This window comes from Phaseolus vulgaris, chromosome 2 (assembly GCF_000499845.2).
Source record: "Phaseolus vulgaris cultivar G19833 chromosome 2, P. vulgaris v2.0, whole genome shotgun sequence".
NCBI lineage: Eukaryota > Viridiplantae > Streptophyta > Magnoliopsida > Fabales > Fabaceae > Phaseolus > Phaseolus vulgaris.
The window spans coordinates 297220-321401 of record NC_023758.2 but is presented as its reverse complement, the minus strand read 5'-3'; the positions used below and the strand labels follow the sequence as shown (position 1 = coordinate 321401).

The 24182-nt window shown below is 34.7% G+C and overlaps 2 protein-coding genes across 2 annotated transcripts in view; one reads left to right on the top strand and one right to left on the bottom strand.

The window, feature by feature from the left end:
* Positions 1-16177, top strand: part of LOC137809959 (uncharacterized) — a 74629-nt gene extending 58452 nt beyond the window's left edge. The window contains exons 52-63 of the mRNA XM_068611028.1: positions 1492-2004; positions 3534-3711; positions 3814-3950; positions 5005-5131; positions 6151-6372; positions 6556-6915; positions 9666-9824; positions 9969-10253; positions 10323-10544; positions 10645-10697; positions 11746-11854; positions 15561-16177. Of these exons, the coding sequence (XP_068467129.1) occupies positions 1492-2004; positions 3534-3711; positions 3814-3950; positions 5005-5131; positions 6151-6372; positions 6556-6915; positions 9666-9824; positions 9969-10253; positions 10323-10544; positions 10645-10697; positions 11746-11854; positions 15561-15899 (2704 nt within the window). The 3' untranslated portion in view covers positions 15900-16177. The remainder of the gene's footprint in view (positions 1-1491; positions 2005-3533; positions 3712-3813; positions 3951-5004; positions 5132-6150; positions 6373-6555; positions 6916-9665; positions 9825-9968; positions 10254-10322; positions 10545-10644; positions 10698-11745; positions 11855-15560) is intronic.
* Positions 16178-18669: 2492 nt separating this feature from the next.
* LOC137809852 (uncharacterized) lies at positions 18670-22220 on the bottom strand. The gene is made up of 5 exons (XM_068610916.1): positions 21311-22220; positions 21017-21132; positions 20582-20918; positions 19592-19847; positions 18670-19393 (listed from the first exon to the last, which is right to left on the bottom strand). Exons 1-5 carry the CDS (start codon positions 22218-22220, stop codon positions 18670-18672), a joined length of 2343 nt encoding a protein of 780 aa, XP_068467017.1.
* Between the last annotated feature and the right edge of the window lie 1962 nt (positions 22221-24182).

Here is a 24182-nt window from a genome sequence, read left to right as displayed (position 1 = left end):
AACGTTATGTTTAGGAAACACATAACTTAGCCTCACCCTCATTGCACTATACTCAAGTCTATAATTGTTTTGTGGAGGCTCTCGTACTAGAAATTCTGGCAATGGTCACTGTGGTGGCAATTTTTTTAATTTTCAATGTCAAATATGTCTTAAGTCGACTCACAACTAATGTTTGTCATTTTAGATTTGATATTTCTTATCATCGTCATGAGTCCTTGTACTTCATTGATCCCGCTGGCTCATATAAATCGTCAAATACTTGGATAAATCCTAATAACAAGCCTGACAACATTACTCAACTAAGTGCTATGCTTATGAAGTCTAATTCTCATGGAAATGCCAATATATCTTGGATAACAGACTCTGGTGCAAGCTTTCATGTTACTGGTGTGGTCAACTTAAACATTTTGATGATCTAGACCAAATTCTCGTAGGCAATGATGAAGGTTTAAGTATTTGTGGTGCTGGTTTTTCTTCTTTTGTGTCACCTTTTTATTCACATATCACTTCAACTAAACAATTTGTTACATGTTCCTTCTATTACTAAAAATCAACTAAGTGTTAGTCAATTTGCCAAAGATAATTCTATTTTCTTTGAATTTCATTCTGTCAAATCCCAGGGGATGAATAAAGTTCTTCAAGGAGTTGTTGGTGTTGATGGATTGTATTCGTTTGATAATCTCCAGCTTCATAGTTGTTCTTCTCAACCACAGTTGTCATCTAAATCTCTTTGCTATTCACCCACACCTTGATCTTTGTTTAGCACTATTAAAACTGATATTCATAAATCAAAATCTAACAGTTTTCACTTGTGGCACAATAGACTTGGTCATCCTGATAATCATGTAATGCAAATTTTACTGAAACATTTAACATTTGTAGATCCTATAAAGCTGATTTTTATTTTTGTTCATCCTGTTGCGTTGGCAAGTCATATATGCTGCCTTCTCATGGTGGCAGAGTCTCATGGGTTAACTACCATATTCTTCTCATTCTACTCAATGTGAGACTCATAACAATCAGTTATGTAACAATTTAATCTTTAGCAGTAAGTATATGTATATAGTATATACTATAAAAGAGTACAAATGTATATAAAGAAAAACACCATCCCCCCTCCCAATAAAATCACCACCTCCAACCAAAAAACTCATTTCGTTTTCCTAGTTATAATAAAGCTTATCTCAAAAACTACTCAAAGTAGCTTCTAAAATGTATAGGAAATCTTATTTTTCAGTATACAAACACTGAGTATTAAATAACTTAAAAGTAGCTCTTTCTCCAATTCTTATTTTATTAAAAAAACTTAAACAAACACCAATTTGTTTTAAAATAATTTCTCACTTTCATGGGAAAAAATTGAAACAAATTAGTTTGTACTAGGTTTCACATGATAGATTCAGTGTCTTGCCATTTTTTCTGTCTAAATATGACACTGAAGCTTGTATGAGTGTATTTCTTTGGGAGAGAAGCTTACTTTATCTTAAACAGGATTGAGAACAGAAGTCCAAACAAGGCACTTAGCATTCGGCAGTCTGGATTTGGTGAAGATGCTTGGATTCAGTTGCAACCTCTGTCGGCAACGAACTTTTCTTGGGAAGATCCATATGGCAATAAGTTTTTAGATGCTAAACTTAGAGACGGTGATAGCAATGCAATTTGGAAACTTGATTTGGAAAGAAGTGGATTATCTTCAGTTGAATTTGGATTGCAATTCCATGTGATAGATAGGGGAGATATAATAATTGTAAAGTTTACCAATGATAGGATGGCAAGTTCAAGTTCACATGAAGAGATTAGAGGCCCAGTGACTTCTGGTAAAGGTGGAGTTTCTGGTGCTCAGGATGAGATGCAGAGCAGTGTTACTCCTTTCGAGCTCTTAATTGAGTTAGGGGTGGTTGGAATTTCTTTGGTGGATCATAGACCGAAGGAGCTCTCCTACTTATACTTAGAAAGGGTGTCCTTAACATATTCAACTGGCTACGATGGTGGAAAGACAAGCAGGTAACAGCCTTACAATATTTTAAGATGCATATCCAAATGAAGCATGTATCCAAAGAGCATATTTTGATTAAAAGTAAAAAGATTACTTTAAATGTCTATTCTGTATAGAAGTGCTGAATTTTTTTTATTTGATAGTACTTTGATTTCTTTTAGGACAGGATGAGGGTTTATGTGTGGGACATTTTCTCTCTCTTTTCCTACATGGTGTTAAAAGTCTATTTAACCTTATTTTAATGAGTACCTAATTTGTTGACCCATGTGAATGCACTGGTTGCTTCATTTTATGTATGCATCAAATTATTTGTAAATATAGTATGTTGATGGCTGTTAAATTCTTCCCAATATTTCTCTCGAACCATGTTTTAATGAGTTCCTAGTTTGTTAACCCATGTAAGTGGACTGGTTGCTTCATTTTATGCAAGCATCATCAAATGACTTGTAATAATAGTATGTTGATTTTCCCTCCTTAATATTAAGTAAAATGTGTTGACATGTAGTCCATATAACAGTACAAGTTATCCCTCTCTTATGCAATTGTTGTGCTATAAATGCATTTCATGTGTACCTGTCCAGCAATGCCTGCAGAGGCCACCCATCACAAAAATCAATTAAAAAAATCATAATCTAGCGTGAAATATAGAGGCCAAACTTTGAACGTTGACCCTTGTTCTCAGTTAGAATAGTCTCGTTGAGTTTGAAAGCTATATCTGTTACTTTCAGTTGTATAGAGTTTTTTAGGTCTAACCAACTCCATCAATCTATATACAGGTGTTTTTCTGTAGTTCGCTAGAGTACAATAATACATATTTTTCTCTACTTTCCTTTCTCTCCTCTTTCTCTGGCTTTCAAAAATATTAAATAGATTACTGATTACAAATTAAAATACTATATGATGGCTTAGTCCGATATATATTATACATGTGGTTTAAATAGAACTTATGAAGTTTGGACAACCCTTATGTTACAAATTAACTTTGTAGAGTTACGTTAGGCAGACTTTACGCCCGAATTTTAAGATGGTATTGGATTCTATCTTAGACTCATTCATGGGCACTTTGCATTTGCCATGCTCTAAGCTATGAATCCTAGACGTGAGAAAGAGTGCTGGGAAACTGCCTTAATTGTGGTCTCTTTGGGAGCTTACTTAATTGCAACCTCAAGGTTGGTGATTTAGTCCCACATTAGAGATATGGTTTAAACAGAGCTTATAAAGCTTGAGTAGTCCTCACCTTACAATCCAATTTTGAAAGGGTTGAGTTAAGCTCTAAGTCCAAATTCCAAGAATACTTGTTAGAGTTTGTGAGCTTTCTCTATTACAATTTACGTTAGTATTCTAATTTCTAGAGTTAGTGATTTCTTCTCTCTAATTGTATCTTTGTGAGTTAGGATAGTTAGTTTTTGGCCACATCAGTGCTGAGTCATCACTGACATTAACTTCCTCAAGACTTTTGCCAAAGGTCTGCATTTCCTATAAATTATGTACACTATATTTTCAGTATTGTAAATTTATTTTTAGGCATTTTTTACAGGTTCAAGCTCATATTTGGTTATTTGCAACTGGACAACCAGCTCCCTCTAACATTGATGCCTGTGCTCTTGGCGCCAGAACAGATCTCTGATGTGCAACACCCAGTATTCAAGATGACAATCACCATGCAGAATGAGAATAATGATGGAATACAAGTTTACCCATATGTTTATATACGAGTATGCTATGTTTTGATCTATGATATTCTAGATTTCTCAATAAAATTTCAAATATTTAAATTATATTATTTACAATCTCTTTAAATTTGATGGACGCTCTAGGTAACCGACAAGTGCTGGAGGCTTGAAATTCATGAACCTATTATCTGGGCTATCATGGACTTCTACAACAATCTGCATCTAGATCGCTTACCTAAAAGTTCAACTGTCACAGAGGTTGATCCAGAGATACGTTTTGAGTAATATTCTTTCTCTTTACTTTTTCAAAATATAGCTTTATTTTTGTTCAGAATACTATAGCTGGCTCACTTTTGTTTGGCTTTTAATGTTCTGCATATACTTTTCAATTATATGTATCAATGCACTACCAGATGACACAAATGCATATAACTACATGGTATTATATGGAGCTTCTTTGATATGTGGTGGCTTTGAGTTCAATCCTTGCCAGCTTAATTTTCCTGGTTAAGTTATATTATGTGCGTATGTTTTGAGCATAATCTTTTGCCCATGCTTAGTAGTAGTTGATAGGCTACTAGTTACTACTTAAGCTTTTGGCAACATATTACTTTTTTTAAATGGAAATTGAGTATATAACCTTCAAGTGTATTTTACATTATAGGCGTGGAAAATATGTCTGAAGTACGTTGTTTATTCTTCATGGGTTTCTTTTAACAACAGTTATAGTGTCATTCATAGGTACATATTGGAACTGGAAAAATATTATGAGGTTATATTATGCTTCTTCACTGTGTTTGTCTATTATGTTGTTTGGCTTTGGCTTCTTCTAGGATGATGCCTTATCTTTATTTTTCTTTCTGTAACCTAATTCTTAACAAATTTTGTGTTTAGTCGTTTTTTATTAAAGATACGTTTTAGGTGAACAACGAGAAAAGCCACTTACACTGTATAATCTCTTTTCTTTCATTTCGGAGGATTTTCTCCCTCACCCAGTTGAACACATTCTACTTTCTTACTTCATCTCTGGGAATAAACAACTGCAAATATAGCTGCATCTTAACTTAATTGGGGAGACAGGGGGTGTTAAAAGAAAACTAATTTGAAGGGTAATAAACTGATATATTATTAGGTTTTTGGTCTTCAAATCCTATTGCCGATTCCTAGGTAATTAGGATTACTCAAATACAGCCAACATCTGCTGTTGTGCACTTCTTATGCCCAAAATTTGTTCAATGAAGACTGGTCAGTTTACCCAGATAGTTACATGTTAATATGTTGTGATTTTGTTTGAAAAGAATGTGATTTTATTATTTGATCCCGTTAATTTTGCAGCCTAATAGATGTTTCAGAAGTAAGGTTGAAGTTTTCACTAGAGACTGCTCCAGGGCAAAGACCTCATGGGGTCCTGGGCATATGGAGTCCTATACTCTCAGCTGTTGGAAATGCCTTCAAGATCCAGGTGAGCTATTTGATATACTGTACACATAGACACACAGAGACGTAATTACATTCAAATTCAATAAGCATATGTAGTATATTATCCTTTCCTTTTAAATTCTATGACCTTATGTTGCCCTACTTCATACTTGTGATAGTGTGTTGTAGAGTTGGATGAATAAAGTTTCATATATCTGCCAGGTTGTTTCAACTTTCAAGCGTATTTGGGTCTTTATCAGCAATCTGACTTTATATATGATGCATACCATTTTTGTCCTGATACGATACCTCAACCATGTATTCCCTAACCATTTAGTTCCTTTTTATATATATTAGAAAAACCCCTACATTAGTGGGCTAGAAACAAATAAAAGGGTCTAAGAAAGTGGACCATGAGTCCGAAAGAGACATATTTCAATAAACAGGCCACTCAAGCTGAAAGTACACTCTTGGTTTTGATATACTCCCCCCACTTAGTTTGTATACCTTTTATTATCTTATTTTGTAATACATTTAAAGTATGCTGTAAATGATTGATATAGTTTGAAGTGTCAACCTAGTTGGGAATGCAATCTATATAGTGATGTTTTTGCATATCTAGTTTTCATTCAAAAAAAAGAAGCTGGAAGCACACTCACTCACTCTCCCACATTATTGGACATGGCCTGCACATAATTTATGATAAAAGTATGTTAAAAATGCTACAATTAGAACAAGGGTAGTGTATCTTTCAAAACATGAAAAGCAAGGTAGAACAAAGAAGCATCAATATAACAAGAGTGTACGCAAGGAATGATGTCAAGCCTGCTTACATGCTTGAAATTACTCCTGATTCTAAATAGAAGCGGTTTACTTTTCTGTGTTGCAAGAATTGGGTGTACTCGTGTTGTTTGCTAGTTCTTTATACAATTGTGAATGCTTGAATGCACCTGGGCTATAGAATTTTCTAGTTTTGTTACATTTTCCTTTACCAAAGTGGAATAATCTTGACCAATAAAATGTTGTGATAACTAGGTTTTTAACACTGACATATTGTTTTAGGTGCATCTAAGGAGGGTGATGCACAGAGACAGATTCATGCGGAAAAGTTCAATTGTTTCAGCTATTGGGAATCGTATTTGGAGAGATTTGATTCATAATCCTTTACATTTAATATTTTCAGTGAATGTACTAGGTATGACAAGTTCAACATTGGCTTCTCTTAGCAGAGGGTTTGCTGAGCTATCTACGGATGGGCAATTTCTACAATTACGTGCAAAGCAGGTAACACTTAATTATTGTTTGTTTCTACTAACAAATTTACAAGATCCTGTCATTTGTTTCTCTTTGATGCAAGTTTTATTTTCCTGGAATGTATCCTAATTTTTTTCCTAATTATTCTGAAGATTGTTGATTCCACCTCTGATTAAAATGATATATCTGTTATGCTTTATCACTTGAACACAGGTAAGATCAAGGAGAATCACTGGGGTCGGGGATGGGATCATTCAAGGAACAGAAGCTCTTGCCCAAGGTGTTGCCTTTGGTGTCTCCGGTGTAGTGAGAAAGCCTGTTGAGAGTGCTCGACAAAATGGTCTCCTAGGATTGGCTCATGGGCTTGGACGTGCCTTTTTAGGTTTCATTGTGCAACCAGTAAGCGGGGCCCTTGATTTTTTCTCTTTGACTGTTGATGGAATTGGTGCAAGTTGTTCCAAATGTTTTGAGGTTTTCAACAGCAAGATTGCATTCCACAGAATTAGAAATCCTCGGGCTGTACATTCTGATGGGGTACTGAGAGAATATTGTGAAAGACAGGCTATAGGGCAGGTATGTTAATTAAATGCATCTCCACAAGTACACTGAAACATTTGAAGTGGTTTTCTATTTTTTCTGCAAGTAGGGGGAAAACAGCGGACAACACATTTGAGCTCATTTAAACTATTTGAGTGAGTTATGTTTGTATTATACCCACAAATTTAGGAGAAATAATATGATTGCATTATTATGGGATACATCAGATTTGTATATATAAATGAGCCTGCTGCTGATTATTTTGGGAATTAGGATAGCTTATTCTAGAGGACAAATCCATGTGATTATAGGGTTGTTTCTAAATATAGATGCATAGTATTAATAGCGAGATACAGTAATGATAAAGAATAAAAATATAGCGAGGCTAATATAAAACTTCCTAAAATTCTTCCAAAAATGCAACCCAATTTTGACACACTCCCTCAAGCTGATAAATAAATTTCTCCATTGTCGGCTTGGACATAATTCTTTCAAAGCTATTGTTGTTTAGCCCCTTGGTAATTTTGAGTATATGTTCAAGTCTGTCCACCTTGATATATTTAGTTCTACCATTCCACATTTTGTTGTGGGCTATACTAATTGCAAATTTATTGTCACAATATAACCTCAGGTTCCTCCCACCTTATCTTCAAATCTTCCAATATAATCTTCAGCCATGAAATTTTACATACTCCTTGCACCATGACTTAGAATTTTGCTTTAGTGCTAGATTTGACTACCATGCTTTGTTTTTTGTTTTTAGTCACTAGGTTTCCCCCTTTCAGTAGTTGACCTTGTATTCATGACTAACACCACATAATCAACATTTGTATGTGCCTCGAGACTTACTATATTTTTTTTAATAAAATCCCTCTCCCTGGTATCCCTTCCTTTTACTAGACAATTCAAAGGGTAGCTTGTAAATGTGTTTCCGTTGGTTGGTACATAAATTAGCTAATTAGACTCACAACAAAGGCAATGTCTAGCCTAGTGTGAGATAAGTAAATGAGTTCAAGTCTCCAATACCCTTTGCAATGTGAAAATCATCAGTCAGGTGATTGACCTTTCCTTCTCTCTTCAATGTGGTCTTAAAGAGTTGTGAGATAATTCTTTCCATTTGATGAATAAGCAAAATGATCATTTTTGCAATTCTCCAGCATTTTGGGACTTGTTCCCAGTTTTTTCATTTCAGCCATCAAAAGTAGGTAAAATCAAGGCAAAAAGAGGGAGGAAGATTAGAATCATATACCGTGAAGGCTACAACAAGGATGTGAGTCGCACAACAATGAAGGCTATGTGTTACGAAGTGGACTTTAAGCCTAACTCAACCCCATAAAACCGGCTCAATGGGGTGAGGTTTGCACCCACTTATATACTATGAACGGCTCTAATCTCTAGTCGATGTGGGATCTCCAACACACCCCCCTCACGCCGAGACTGCCAACTCGTGCGTGGGACTATATATTATGGGTGGTCCGATAGCGGCCCGATAGCGGGTGGCACGATAGGTCCAACACAAACACTCGTTAGGATAGGCTCGAAAATGGCTCTGATACCATGTTACGAAGTGGACTTTAAGCCTAACTCAACCCCATAAAACCGGCTCAATGGGGTGAGGTTTGCACCCACTTATATACTATGAACGGCTCTAATCTCTAGTCGATGTGGGATCTCCAACACTATGTATTAGGATAAGTTAGAACAATTAGATGCCTAAAGATCAGAATCTCTGCTACCATCTCAACTTTAGGAAAATAATGTGATTGCATTACTCTAAGATACATCATACATATATATATATATATATACACACACACACACATATACTAGGATTAAGTTTGCACAGTTAAAGACTCCTAAATATCAGGAGCTCTAATTACCATCTCAAATTTAGAAAAAATAATATGATTGCATTATTGCAAGATACATCAGATTTATAAGATTTATGTGTCATGATACTACTTTTAAAGCTTTACCATGTAACCTCTAGAAAGATTTTTGAATGGTTTTGACCTCAATAATATAATCAAAACTTTACGTGTTAGATAGAAAAGTCTTTTACCCCTTAATAATAATATAATTGATATTTTAGGTATTAGAAGGAAAAGGTGACAAAGGAATAGATGGATGCAAGAAAATAAATTTCCCTAATGAGCTTGAAATTATAGGTCATATAGGTAGGCCAAAGTAGAAAGAGATAAAAGTGAATACTCACTCGGTATAAGTATTTGATAGTGTGTAATGATGTGGTACAAAATACTAACTCAATGATCCTAAAATACTCTTATGGATACTCTTGCATATATAGTTATTGTAATGCAAAATACTGACCTTATACCCCTGTTTATGAACAACACTATGAAAAGAAAACAGTACCCTTTATTTTGGGTGTACTCAAAATCCTTAATTATATCAATTAAACCATTAAGCACTAATAAATGTATTTTCTCCAACAAGATATAGTTGATGTGAATTTCATCCAACAGTGAGAATTATTTTAAGGAGGGGGGGGTTTCCATTTGTTGCTAATAATTATTTGTATAGAATGGGTACGAGTCATACTTTTATTTTATTTATTTTATCATCCAACAATATTTATTACTTGGAAAAATGAGTATCTGTAGTCACTGGAAAGATTTGATTATGACGTGCAACCAAGCAAGCTTTCTGAATGCTTTTGTTGTTGTTTGTAAACTCTTATGTCTGTCAGTTGGCAAATTGTGTGAATGATATGTATGCAATGCCTTATTTATGTTTTCTTTTCTCCATTTATTTGCTGGGTCCAGATGGTGCTTTACCTTGGAGAGGCCAGTCGACAATTTGGATGTACTGAGATTTTCAAGGAACCTTCAAAATTTGCTTTGTCTGATTATTATGAAGAGCATTTTACTGTGCCTCATCAGAAAATTGTTTTGGTAACCAATAAACGAGTCATGCTTTTGCAGGTTAGTCAAACATAGTCATAGGGATTAGGGATTATGGATTATGCTTCTTTTAGGGAAATAACTCAACTGCAGGTTAGTCTTTGGGATTGGGGTTATGTTTCTCTTATAGAAAATAACTCATTTGTCTTTTCTGTTTTTGTCTAGTGTCTTGCTCCTGACAAAATGGATAAAAGACCTTGCAAGATTATTTGGGATGTACCCTGGGATGAGTTGATGGCGCTGGAGCTGGCTAAAGCAGGCAGTTCCCAACCTTCTTTCTTGATCCTCCATCTGAAACATTTTCGGAGATCTGAAAATTTTGTGCGAGTGATAAAATGCGATAGTGTGGAAGTGTTTGAAGGAAGAGAACCCCAAGCTACTAAGATATGTTCAGTGGTGCGTAGAACATGGAAGGCATATCAGTCTAACATGAAAAGCTTCATTCTAAAGGTAAGTGGTATTCACAACCTGGTTCATTTCTTCAAAAGGAACAGAGTTTTAATAGAATTTCACTTCTAGGTTCCTTCAAGTCAGAGACAAGTGTATTTTTCCTGGACTGAAGTGGATAGCAGAGAATCACGGACCCCTAATAGTAAGGCCATTATTAGTTCTAGAGAGATTTCATCAAACAGTACTGCATCTGATGATAGGCGATTTGTGAGACACAACATTACTTTCTCAAAGATCTGGAGCAGCGAACAAGAATACAATGGTCGATGTTCATTATGCAGCAGGAAACAGGTCCTTTACTCATTTCTTGCTAAAGTTGTTTGTGCACTGGGCATGAGGTTCTTAAACTGAACCAATGGTGTTAAATGTAACATGCATTTTATGTTCTCAGATTTCACAAGATGGAAGAATATGTAGCATTTGGAGGCCTGTGTGTCCTGATGGGTAATTATCATTCTTCTCTACAGCTGTTCAATATTGGACTTAGCTAAATCTTCTCTACAAGCAAACTGAGCATTTGAAGCTCAAACTAGGCTTTTATTTATTCAGACAAATCAAATTTAAATCTTTAACTTGGCTTATTTTGAAATATGAAAGCTTAACTCATCTTGTTTAGCTTTTTCATGGGATGGTTTTTCTTTACCGGTTATCAAATATCTTATTTGATGTATTTCAAGTTTATTAACGTAGTAATTAAGAATGGACATTTTCATGTAGAAGAAAAGTAAAAAGATGATGAAAAGGAGGATAAAGGAATACTAAAACGTAATAGTTTGGATATGTAATAGTTTATATAAAATCATAATATACTAAACATGCTCCTTTTCATATCTAAACTTAGCATTATCATTACCGCACTCCTTGCCTTAATAGTTTAATTTAATTAATGTATTTGTTCAATAAGCTTGTTAACTTCAGTACCAAAAATATTTTCCTATTGCTTGAATGTATGGGTTATTTTTGTGTATGTCGTAGGAATCTTATAGGTTGGACTTGCATTATCTGTTCTACACTAATTTTTTTAAACAATTTTGTGAAACATCAGTTCGCATATGCTTTCCATTTAAAGTTTTATGTGTTTTCCTATCATTCACCTATCTTAGTCTAAGATTGCATGGTATTTTTATCTTAGCATGAATTTGGTCCTACCAGAATGGTTGTGTATCGTAAGTTATCTTCACATTCTGAATTTTCTGAAAAGTTTAGTAGTGTTCATGGCCAATGCTTTATTCCAATTTGATTTCGCATGACCTAGTTAAGTTCACTATTTCTTCCTAAAAATTAAGAAAGATCAGGGATGTACTCTAATTTCTGTTGACTATGTTCATGATTCATCCACTTCGGAGTTGCTGCAAACATGAATTATTCTGATGACAACTGTTTTCCTGCGTTTATGAAATGCATACTTGGGAATTAATTAAATTTGAAAGGGCATGCCTTTATGCCACACTTATTGTACATGTTTATAATGTCAAGTTAATTACTTTTCCAGCTATATATATATTGGGGATATTGCTCGTGTTAGTCTCCATCCTCCAAATGTGGCTGCTGTGTACCGCAAGATTGATGGACTTTTTGCTCTCCCGATGGGATATGACTTGGTAAGGTTAAACTATTGTTAAGAGTACAAGTTAACATCCATACGGTTAAGAATGAAGAACATAAATATAGGATTGATATCCCTTGTGTAAAATACACACATAGGGGTCTTTATTTATAAATGAGAATAATAACATAATAACAGAATAATATAAACTATGGGTTAAGCCTATTACATTCAACACTCTCCCTCAGGTTGGTGCATATAAATCATATGTATCAAGCTTGTTACATATATAATCAATTCTATGCACATATAATCAATTCAGTATTGATGTCTCCAGACACAATCTTTTCTCGAATGAAATGACAATCAATCTCAATATGTTTGATCCTTTCATGAAAGACGAAATTTAAGCTAATATGAAGAGAAGCTTGATTATCACATATGAGTGTCATTTGATTGACTTCTCCAAATTGCATTTCTTTGAGTAACTGTTTAAGTCAAATAAGTTCACAAGTAGTTGAAGTCATAGCTCTATATTCCGCTTCAGCACTAGATCTTACGACAACATTTTGTTTTTTACTCTTTCAATAAATTAAATTATCACCAATATAAACACAATATCCGGAAGTAGATCTTCTATCAGACAGAGACCCTGCCCAATCAGCATCTGAGTAACATACAACTTTAGTATGATTATTGTGACCATATAGCAAGTCTTTTCCAGGAGAACCTTTAATGTATTTCAATATACATATGACTGCATTCCAATGATCAACACATGGTGAATTAAGGAATTGACTCACCACACTAACAGCAAATGAAATATTTGGACGAGTGATAGTAAGATAGTTCAATTTTCCAACTAATCTTCTGTACTTCTCAGGATCTGAGAAAGGCTAACTAGGTAAGAGTTTGACATTATGATCCATAGGTGTCTTAACAGATTTTTCTAGTTTTCTTCGAAATATCCAATGCATACTTCCTCTGAGAAATAACAATACCATTGTTTGATTATGCTACCTCAATCCCTAAGAAATAAATAGTTTGCCAAGTTCTTTGGTCACAAAGTGTTGACAAAGGTGTTGTTTTACCTGTAAGATGTCATGGTGATCACTGTGTGTAAGAACAATGTCATCAACATATACTACAAGATAGATACAGCCAACACTCGAGTGATGGTAAAAAACCGAATGATCTACTTCACTGCGAGTCATACCAAACTATTGAACAACTTTGCTAAATTTTCCAAACCAAGCCTTAGGAGACTGCTTAAGACCATATAAGGATTTGTGCAAACGACATACCAATCCAAAAGACTCCCCCTGAACAACAAAGCCGAGTGGTTGCTCCATATAAATTTCTTCCTGCAAATTCCCATTAAGAAAGGCGTTTTTGACATTCAGTTGATAAAGAGGGCATTGTTGAAGACCATCCATGGCTATAAATAAGCGAACTGAAGTCATCTTTGCTATTGGAGAAAAAGTATCACCATAGTCTAAACCAAAAATTTGGATATAACCCTTGACCATAAGACGAGCTTTGAGACGATCAATAATATCATTAAAACCAATTTTAATAGCAAAGACCCACTTGCAACCAACAACAGATTTCCATAAGGTAAAGGAACGAGGTCTCAAGTTCCATTATTCTGAAGTGCACTCATTTCATCAAGCATGGCTTGACGCCAACCAGGATGAGCTAAGGCATCACCTACAGACTTTGGAATGGACACAGAAGAAATAGATGAAAGGCAAATGTAAAAAGATTGACATAGTCGATGGTAGCTTAAAACATTATAATATGGATTAAGGGTAGAATGCATACCTTTATAGAGGGCAATGGGAATATCAGGTTCAACTATCGAAGCCGGAAGAGACAGAGGATCTGGAACTAGAAGAGAGTCATCCTGTGGATGATGGGAACAATGGTAAACTTGAAGAGGTGGAGGAGGAGGAGAATTTGCAGGCCCACTGGACATAATAGGAGGATCAAAGACAACTAGAAGTAGATCTTCTATCAAACGGAGATCCTGCGTAATTAGCATCTAAATAACATACAACTCTAGTATGGTTATTGTGAAGCCTTTTCCAGGAGAACCTTTAATGTATTTCAATATACAAATAGTGGGTTCACCAAAAAAAAATTTGAATCCTAACCCTAAGCTATGGATACCATGTTAAGAATGAAGAAAAGAAAATATCCTGTGTAAAATACACACAGGAGTCTTTATTTATAGATGAAAATAATAACAAAATCAATAACATAATAATTGAACGGTTGCATAATCAGGAGAATTATGTTATAGTTAAGTGCATATTCCATTTTATATTTATTAGGACAGATTTGTTAGTGATTTGATTTGTACAGCTTTAAACACCCATTATTTCTTGCTTTCATTACCTATTATTTCTTTCCTTACTTAGGTTGTAAAACCGTTTATAAATAGAGACTGTAATCACATTTGTAAGAAATCTCAGAAATATATTTCATCTATTTCTTTCCACTTGGTATCAGAGCCATTTCGAGCCTATCCTAGCGAGTGTTTGTGTTGGGCCTATCGTGCCGCTCGCTATCGGGCCGCTATCGGACCACCCAAAATATATAGTCCCACGCACGAGTTGGCAGTCTCGGCGTGAGGGGGGTGTGTTGGAGATCCCACATCGACTAGAGATTAGAGCCTTTCATTGTATATAAGTGGGTGCAAACCTCAACCCTATGAGCTGGTTTTATGGGGTTGAGTTAGGCTTAGTCCACTTCGTAATATGGTATCAGAGCAATACTATAACAAATTGAACAATATAAATTATGGGCTAAGCCGGTTACATTCAACACATACTATAGCAAATTAAGTTTCACATGTCATTTGGGAAGAAGATTAATGCTTTTCTTATTCCAACCATTTAAAATCAACGTAAATATGAGGCAAATTTTCATTGACTCTATTCTCTTCTGCACAATAAATATAGATTTGTTTGTCTTTTTGAAAGTGAGTTTTAGACATAACTCAACTTTACAGAACTACACATACTTATATATTATATATTATAATTTGACTATATCTCTAATCATAAAAGATCAAGAATGGTATGTTACTATCTTAAAGCTCTGTATTTTGTTAGAGGTCAGTTAGTTACTCGTTATTCTATAGATAGAGATCATTGTATTCAGAAGAGGTGATTACAATTCGATTAAGTGCTCGGTCAAGTTCTCTCTCGAATTCCTGTCTGCATTGTTTTTAATCACTAGTAGCCAAATTTGTAAGCAAGTTCAAGTCAATCTGTTTCAAACTTTCTTCCACTCCCATGACTACCTACTCAAACTGGCATAATCGGAATAGCAGAAGAGTAATACATTTCATTTCAGATGTAGAACCCTTGTACCAGAATGATATTAGATAGCCATATAATTTCAGTCGACTTAGATTTTAAGGAAGAATACTGTCATTTCATTCAAGGCTTGTTTGAGCTTTTTCCATTGTGAAAAAATATTAGGGGAAAAACAAAATGAACCGTGTCCTGAAGGGTTGAAAGAATTATTTCACCTCTACGGCACATATGTTTCATGTCTGTAGCAGAGATGTTTTTAGAATAAAGATTCTCAGCTAATAGTGTATAATGTTATCCTTAATCTTTAAATTATATTCAGTATCAGTTGGTGCTTAGTACTCCTTAGACAATGCCTGCACTAGTGGTAATTGTGATTATTTGAGTGGATCAGAGATTTTATGCCTTATCACCTAAGAATGGTTTCACCCTCGGCAGGTGTGGCGAAATTGCTCGGAAGATTACGTTGCTCCGGTATCAATTTGGCAACCACGGGCTCCAGATGGATTTGTGGCTCCTGGATGTGTTGCCGTTGCTGGTCATTCGGAACCAGAGCCTGATCTTGTGTACTGTGTGGCAGAGTCACTGATTGAGGAAACAGAATTTGAAGATTTGAAGGTTTGGTCTGCATCTGATTCATATCCATGGTCCTGTCATATATATCAAGTACAGAGTGATGCTTTGCATTTTGTTGCACTACGACAAAGCAAGGAAGAATCCGACTGGAAGCCCAAGAGAATCCGTGATGACCCTCACTGTCAGTTGCCATCACAATAACCTCCGTTTTCATTTCTTCAAGGTCCAGAGGCTGAAGAAGGCAGCAAACGTAAGCTTCACAATTTTAAAGATTCGCCTATTTAAGATGTCATTCCAATATATTTTGCTAGTTTAATTGTTCAACTGTGTGCACAATAAATTGTGTATAGCCTTTTTTTTTTCTTGATTTCATTCTTAGGATCATTTTTTTTTTCTTTAATTCTCTTTATATATTTTTTTTACAAAAATTCTTTTAATTTGACTTTTTATGTTTCATAATTATTATTTTATTGCCTCTCGTCTTTCCTTTTCGATCTTAATTAACTACCCACAATAATCATAGAAGTTAATACAATAATCTATTTTTACAAGTGTTCACGTTTTTTTATAATTTTGATGATAGTTTTTATTTTAATAATTATTTTATTTTTTATTATTATAAGAAGAAAAAAAAGACATGCTTCCACTTGAATTAGATAAATCATGTTGCATATATTAAAATAATCAAAACACCAAAATTAATGTATTTGGACGTAGTTTGAAATTTATTAGAATAAAAGTTATTGAAAAAATTTATTGGACCTTATGGTTTGCATGGAATGAAATCTATGTTTAAAACAATAATACAAGTTGGCACATGTTGATATAAAAGAAGATGCTAAAAGGTAGAATAGAAGGTATATAGTGTGGTTGATCGAATGAAGCAAGTGTGATATGATACACCACCTTCACCTTTAGTTTGCTATGTCATTGAATATAGTATATTATGTAAAACAGTAAGAAGATACTATAAACTATTTTTCTATATTAGGTAGACTACAATTCATGAAATTCGTAGAAGGGTACTAAGAATGGAACAAAATTTCATTAACTTGCATAAGATAATCCTTATATAAAAGTCAAGTAGGGATCATTGAGTAATACCATTCTTACTAGATATTAGACGGTTTTATTAAATGTGGTTTTACTAAATGATTTTGTTAGACATTATTTACATGAAGTACGCATCAGATGATCTAATTAAACAATATTCATTAAACCGTTTGGCAAACCAGCTAGACAGATTAACTAAATCTAATATAACAAATATGTATCATAATATCCCCTTCAAACTTGATGAAATATATGCATTATGCCAAGTTTGCATATATGGTTTTGAAGGCAATGTGGTTTAAAGATTTAATAAAAATATCAACAATTTTTTTAGGGAATGGAAGATGAAGGAAAATAACTTGTGAATTTTTTTTTATCACATGATAATTTATGTCAATGTGTTCGGTGTGTTCATGGAAAATAAGGTTAGAAGCAATATGACGAGTTGTTTGGTTATCGCAATAAAGGACAAGAATGATGTTGGAAACAATGTAGATCACAAATAAATAACTTATCCATTATAGGTAACAAGAGTTTGATATTTTGGACATGAGGCTCATATTTGTTAGATCATTTATGTCAAAGTCTACAAAAATACACCTTAGTATTGTGAGATATAGTAATCTTTCAGTGAGTATGAATTAAGATTTGGAAGAGGAACTTTGCATTCGAACAAGGGTTTCAGATCACCTATGGGGTGTAGAGCTTTGTAGGATCTTTAAGAATATTCAAAGCATATTTTCTTTGACAAAGAGGTATAACTTCTTTGGACCAAGGCACTTCAAGATCAAGGAAATACTTAAGTTGGTAAAGATCCTTGATTCTGAAAATTTTGTTAGAAAGTAATATCGAGAATCTCCTATCTACATACACAATAAGAATAGTAAAAATATTTTTATTTTTCTTAATGAAAGAGTTATCAAAGTTAGAGTATATAAAACCAATTGAAATGAGAAAAAGAAATAGTTTAAAAAATCATTATCTAATACCTTTTTAGGTCATGATTTAGTTTGTTTGCAAACTTGATTTTGATTTGGAAGAGCAAGACCAAGAGGAGGATTCATAAAAAATATTACTAACATAACATCAAGTTAGTGTAGATTTCAGTCTCTAACAATAAGTAATAGTAAAACATAACACATTAATGACTTTTATATTTATTAGTAACCTTATACAAATCACAATTGTAAGCAATATTACAAATGCATCTTGCTATAGACTTATTCGAGTTAAAAGAGTAAAGAGGGAGAGTGAAAGGATTAGGAAAAGAGAGAGATTGAGAGAACTTTAGTATATGATATTCAGCTTTACATGTAGAGCAGCCTGGGTGTTAATAATACCTAGTGCAGTATGGAATACAAGTAACAGTTAGGACTGTTATAAACAGTTATTACTATTATACCTAATATCCCCCCTTAAATTGATGGTTTAGGATACACCATTAATTTATGTGAGAAGGCTGAAAAAGGGCCAGCATTTAAAGGTTTCGTGAAAACATCCGCGATCTGCAAAGTGGTAGGGACATGTAGAAGATGCAGTTGCTTTTATTGAATAGCATCACGAACAAAATGGAGGTCAAGCTCAAAGTGTTTGGTCTTGGAGTGCATAATAGGATTGGATGCCAGAAGAACAGCGCCAAGGTTATCCGAGCGAATGGTGGGTAGAGTAGGAGGAAGACGAAGTTCAGTGAGCAGATTCTGGATTCATTTGAGTTCAGCAAGCGTAGCAGCAATGAAAGCCAAGCAATAGGATTTGAGCCGAGAAAGACAACAAGGCCGGAGGTAGATTTCCTATCATCAAGATCAGAACCCCAATCAGCATCAGCAAAGGCATTGAGAGTGAGTTGAGAAGGGCGCCGAAAATGAAGACCATGAGTGGTAGTGCCAGCTAGGTAATGGAGAATACGTTTAACAACATTCTAGTGGTGATGCTGAGGGTTGTTCATGAACTGGTATGCTTTGTTGACACTATAGGCGAGTTCAGGATGAGTAATGAGGATATATTGAAGAGAGCCTATCATTGAGCAATAGAATGAAGGATCGTTTACAACAATGGTAGCTATTGTTAAACGAGTAGTGGAAAGCATGGGTGTTGGTTGAGGCTTGGAAGAGAGCATGTTGGTTTTAAGAAGGAGATCCTGATTGTATTTAGTTTGAGATAGATGTAAGCCGCCATCCAACGTCCAAGTGGCTTCAATCCCGAGAAAGTAATGAAGAGTCCCAAGGTCCTTTAGGGCAAAGTGCTGACTGAGAGAGTGAATAAGACGTTGAATGGCACTGTTAGAGTTCCCTATGATTAGTATATCATTAACATAGATTAGGACAAAGATAGTAATGTTGTTGTGGAAGTGAAGGAAAAGAGAGGTGTCACTTTTAGTAGGATGAAAACCAAGAGAAAGCAAAGTGGTACTTAGTTTGTGAAACCAGGATCTGGGTGCTTGCTTCAACCCATAGAGAGCTTTGGTAAGTTTGCAAACAGTGTTGGAGTCACCAGTTTCAAAACCAGGAGGTTGACTCATGTAGACAGATTCCTCAAGGTCACCATACAAAAAGGCGTTATTAATATCAATTTGATTGACAGACCAGTTTAATTGAAGAGCTAGAGTAAGGATAATACGGATGGTGACAGGCTTTATCACAGGACTGAATGTTTCAAAATAGTCAAAACCATATTGCTGATGAAAACCTTTGGCGACGAGGTGAGCTTTATTGCGCTGAAATAAGCCATCAACATTGTATTTTATTTTGAAAATCCATTTGCAACCAATGGGTTAAACTCCAGGAGGAAGGGTAGTGAGAATCCAAGTGTTGTTTGTGTTTAGAGCAGCAAGTTCTTCTTACATGGCAGCAAGCCATTGGGGAAGATCTAAGGCCTCTTTGGTGGATTTTGGAAGAGGCAACAGAGGGACAACAATGAAAGCACTTGGACCAAGTAAGGCAGCCTTCGCACGTGTAAGCCTAGGGTGAGTGTTGAGAGGAGCAGGATGTCGTGGAGGTGAAACCGTGGAAGACAAATCAGAGTGAGAGGATATGGATGCAGAGGAAGCAGGTTGGTCATGTGAAGAAGCAGGGGCGATGGGTTGTGAGGCAGGAAGAGCTGGTTGTGACACAGAGATAGTCGGTTACTGGAAAACAGTTAAACTAGGTGAAGAATCGGAGGGGCTATTTGTGGGTGGAGAGACAGAAGAAAAAGGGTTAGAAGAATCAGCATAGGGAAAAACAGATTCATTAAAAGTAACATGACGAGTAATATACATACGTCCAGTGGGAGAGAGACACATGTAGCCTTTGTGATTGGAGGCATAGCCAAGAAACACACACAAAGATGAACGAAAACTCATTTTATGTTTATTATATGGGCGAAGCAAAGGATAACAAGCACATCCAAAGGTTTTGTAAAAAACATAATCAGGTTGTGTGTTAAACAACAAATAATATGGGCTTTGATTATTTAAAACAGGTGTGCGTAAAACATTGATAATGGATACGACAACAGTGAAAGCATAGCCCCAGAAATGCATGGGTAATTTAGAACAAGTAAGTAAAGTCAAACCAATATCAACAATATGTCTATGCTTGCGTTCTACATAACCATTCTGTTCATGAGTGTGAGGGCAAGTTAGACGATGAGATATGCCATTGGATAGCAAAAAGGATTTAAAACAGAGAAATTCTTTTGCATTATCATGCTTAACAAAAGAAAACCAGTTTGTTTTTCAACATATATTTTAAAAGATTTAAAAACAGTGAAAGCTTGTGATTTAGCATGAATTAAATAGAACCAAACATATCTAGTGTAAGCATCCACAAAAGAGATATAATAAGGAACACCATTAGTGGCAGGGGTAGCCGATGGCCCCCAAATGTCAATGAAAACAAGCTGTAAAGGTTTAGTGTATATAGTTTGAAAAGCTTTAAAAGGAAGCTGATGGGACTTGCCAACAACACAGGATTCACAAAATTCATGTTTAGCAGTAAAGGGTATATTACACATCTTCATTATTTGATGAATCACTCTTGGTTGGGCATGACCAAACCGGGAGTGCCACAAATGATAAGCAGAAGAGCTAGTAGTGAGTGCAATATTGTAAGCAGAATATGATGCAGTTTGAACTAGATTGGGAAACACATAAAGACCATCTTTAAACTTGAATATTTTGATGGTTCCCTGACGTTTAACAAGACAAACATCAGCATGAAACTCAAAGAAAACATATCACGGGCGAACCTGGAAACACTTAATAGATTTTTAGAAATAGTAGGAACATGCAGAAGGTGGTGTAAAGAGAAGGTATGATGAGTATTAAGATCTGTAAAAGTTGCAGAACCAATAGAAGTAATAGGAAGCTGGAAACCATTACCTACAACCACCTTTTCCGAACCTGTGTAGGGAGTTGTTGTGGAAAGATTGGTGCCATGATTTTTGGGGGTCCCGAGGGGTACCAAAGGGGATCATGGAGATTTTTGGGGGTCCCGAGGATCGAAGGTTCATCATCACAAAGAGAAGAAGGAAAATGAGCAGTATTAGCAATAACTTGAGATGGAGTGAAAGAATCAAACCTATGCCAACAGTGAAGGGCAGTGTGCCCATATTTTCCACAGATTTGACATTGAACCCGAGAAGAGGAAGCAGTAGAAGATATCTTGGGGAAGTTCTTGGATAATTGAAAGTGGGGTTTAGAGTAGAACCGTTGTTTGGCGTGACCAGAGGGGCGGAAAAAGGAGGAAGAATGTGTAGAACTGGATAGGGAGAGAAGGAGGATGGGACAGAAGCAACATTTGCCTGCAGAATGTGATCAACAGATTGTTTGTTTCGTTCAATACGATTTTCTTGAGCAAGAAGCAGTGCTTCAATGTTTGCAACCGTGTAAGGGTCAAGATGGGATGTGATAGAAGTTATAAAAGGGTCGTATTCGTCAGACAGCCCATCAAGAACAACTTCAATGTGATCTTCAATAGAGATGGGACAACCCACAGCAGCCAATTGATCTACGATTTTCTTGATATCAACAAGGTAGGCAGAGATGGAGCGATCCTTCTTGGGTGTACGCAGCTGCTGCTTGTGCTTCTTGATTAGAGCACGGGTTTGGGACGCATAATGGGTCTGGAGCTTTTCCCAGACTTGGGCTGTGTCCCTACCAACCATCTGGGTGAGGACACCTGCGGTCATTGATGCCAGTAACCAGGCCAAGATTGCTTGATCTTGACGATCATACTGGATGTATTTGAAATTCACAATTGGAGAAGTGTCTTCCTCGATAGAAATAAGACGTGGAGGAATGCATGACCCATCCAGAAAGTAAAGAAGATCTAAACTGCAAAGAGTGGCATTAACTTGCTGCCGCCAGACAAGGAAGTTTTCTGAAACCAGTTTTAGAGGAATTGGTGTATGAAAGATATGAGGGGGAAGGGCTTCGGGCTTGGCAGAAAAAGTTTCAGAATTGGGTTCAGTGGTAGATGATGAGGCCATTTTGTTGGCTCTGGATACCATAAAAGAGTAAAGAGGGAAAGTGAAAGGATTAGGAAGAAGAGAGAGAGATTGAGAGAACTTTAGTATATGATATTTAGCTTTACATGTAGAGCAGCCTGGATATTAATAGTACCCAGTGCAGTATGGAATACAAGTAAACAGTTAGGATTGTTATAAACAGTTATTACTGTTATACCTAATACGAGTTTCCTCCAAATAATTTTTAAATATATATATATATATATATATATATATATATATATATAAAAGTAACGTTCTTTTTATCTTGTTTAATAAAATGAATTTCTTTAAAAAAATTAGACAAATAAAAGTAATTTTAAAAAAAAAAAATTCTTAAATCTTTTCAAAGATGTTTAGTCACATAAATCACGCTTTTCTTAATGTTGGAAGGTAATGAGTGATTAATCCAAGAAGAAATCACAATATTGCATCTTTTTCACAGTTCATACAACGGGTCTTCACGATGCAAACAATCCATGAACTTCAGCAGCTTATTGTTGGATAAAAGAACACGTTACATGTTTCTAATCCAAAAATGATAGTTGTCTTGTTAAATTGAGGAGAGACAAACATAATTCTAGGATTCTTTCCGATGCAAATAATAAGGGTTTGTACGGATTTGCAGGATTAATATAATGATTTATAATAGAATATTTTTTCAATGTGTGATGTTTTAGAAAAATATATGAAGAAAACAACAAGAAAAGAAAAAAAGCAATCCACAACAAAAAAGAACAGAAGTAGCAGCAGAGACCAAACATGTCATTCAACCTATTCTGATATTATATTAAATATATTATTCCATTTTGAAAAAATAACAAACAATTTTTTTATATTAAGTACAATATAATCCATGAAACTTTTAGAATAGTGCATGAGAACTGAACAAAACTTTATTAGAAAAAACATATAAAACTCAGGTCACAAGATAATATAAAGAGTCATTCTATAGAAGACAAGCAGGAAGTGCTGAGTAATAGACGCTATCTATGAGAAAAATACATTAAACGGTCTAGTTATTAGACAATACCCATTAAATGATCTCGCTAGACAATAATCTAATACAATACAAATATATTAAAATACATTAAGATCTAAATATGTGTCCACTAAGAGTTACAACACTCCTTTTAAATTAGCTTTACTAATTTGACAACTTTTGTTTTTTTATATGTTATTGAATGTCATGATTTAGTGCGAAAACAAATGATTAAATTTTGATGTTTGGAAAATTCACAATTGAAATAATTTTTGTGTGTTCTAAAAATAAAATTTCACAATAGAATCTAGAAAAATAAATATAAATATAGATGATACATTCTAGAAAAGATTTTATGAGAAACAAAATCCAAATATATATTTAAGAGAATAAATTCTAGAAACAACGAAAATCTAGAAACATATTCCGTATATATTCCAGAAAATTGTTTCGGAAAGATTAATCTAGTAAAATTTTCAGAAACCCAAATTCACAAACGTATTCTGAAATATCAAATACAAAATACATTTTCACCTAAACCTTTCATTTTCAATTCACTTCCTGTAGTGTAGAGTGGAGGTTAAAATTTTAATGGATTAAGGAAGCAACAGCCCATAACAAATTATTGTTTTGTAGAGACAATTATTATATTCAAAATAACAAAGAATATTCTTGCAATCACAATTTGGAAGAAATGAATGACTCCGAAAAAATAAAAAGAACTTTGATGTGGTATATTTGATTGAATTACTTGAAATTTAACATGGATGGTTGTTACGTAGGTAATTGCTTCCTACATCATATTATATAAATGATATCCCAACGCAAAATTTAAAACTTAACATTTTACTTGATTTTATACTTTTGATTTTATTTTTATTTGTGAATATATAAATACGGAGGTGAGTTTTATACGTTCTGATAGGTTATTTTTGTATTTTATTTAAGTTTTTAGATGATCA

Excerpts from the sequence above, each read along its gene's own strand:
- LOC137809852 (XM_068610916.1), bottom strand. The coding sequence starts at position 22,220 with ATGGCCTCATCATCTACCACTGAACCCAATTCTGAAACTTTTTCTGCC. Across the intron at positions 20,919-21,016 it reads CTTTACACCACCTTCTGCAT|GGAACCATCAAAATATTCAA; the intron begins GTTCCTACTATT and ends GTTAAACGTCAG. Across the intron at positions 19,394-19,591 it reads CCCCAATGGCTTGCTGCCAT|TCCTGTGATAAAGCCTGTCA; the intron begins GTAAGAAGAACT and ends TGAAACATTCAG.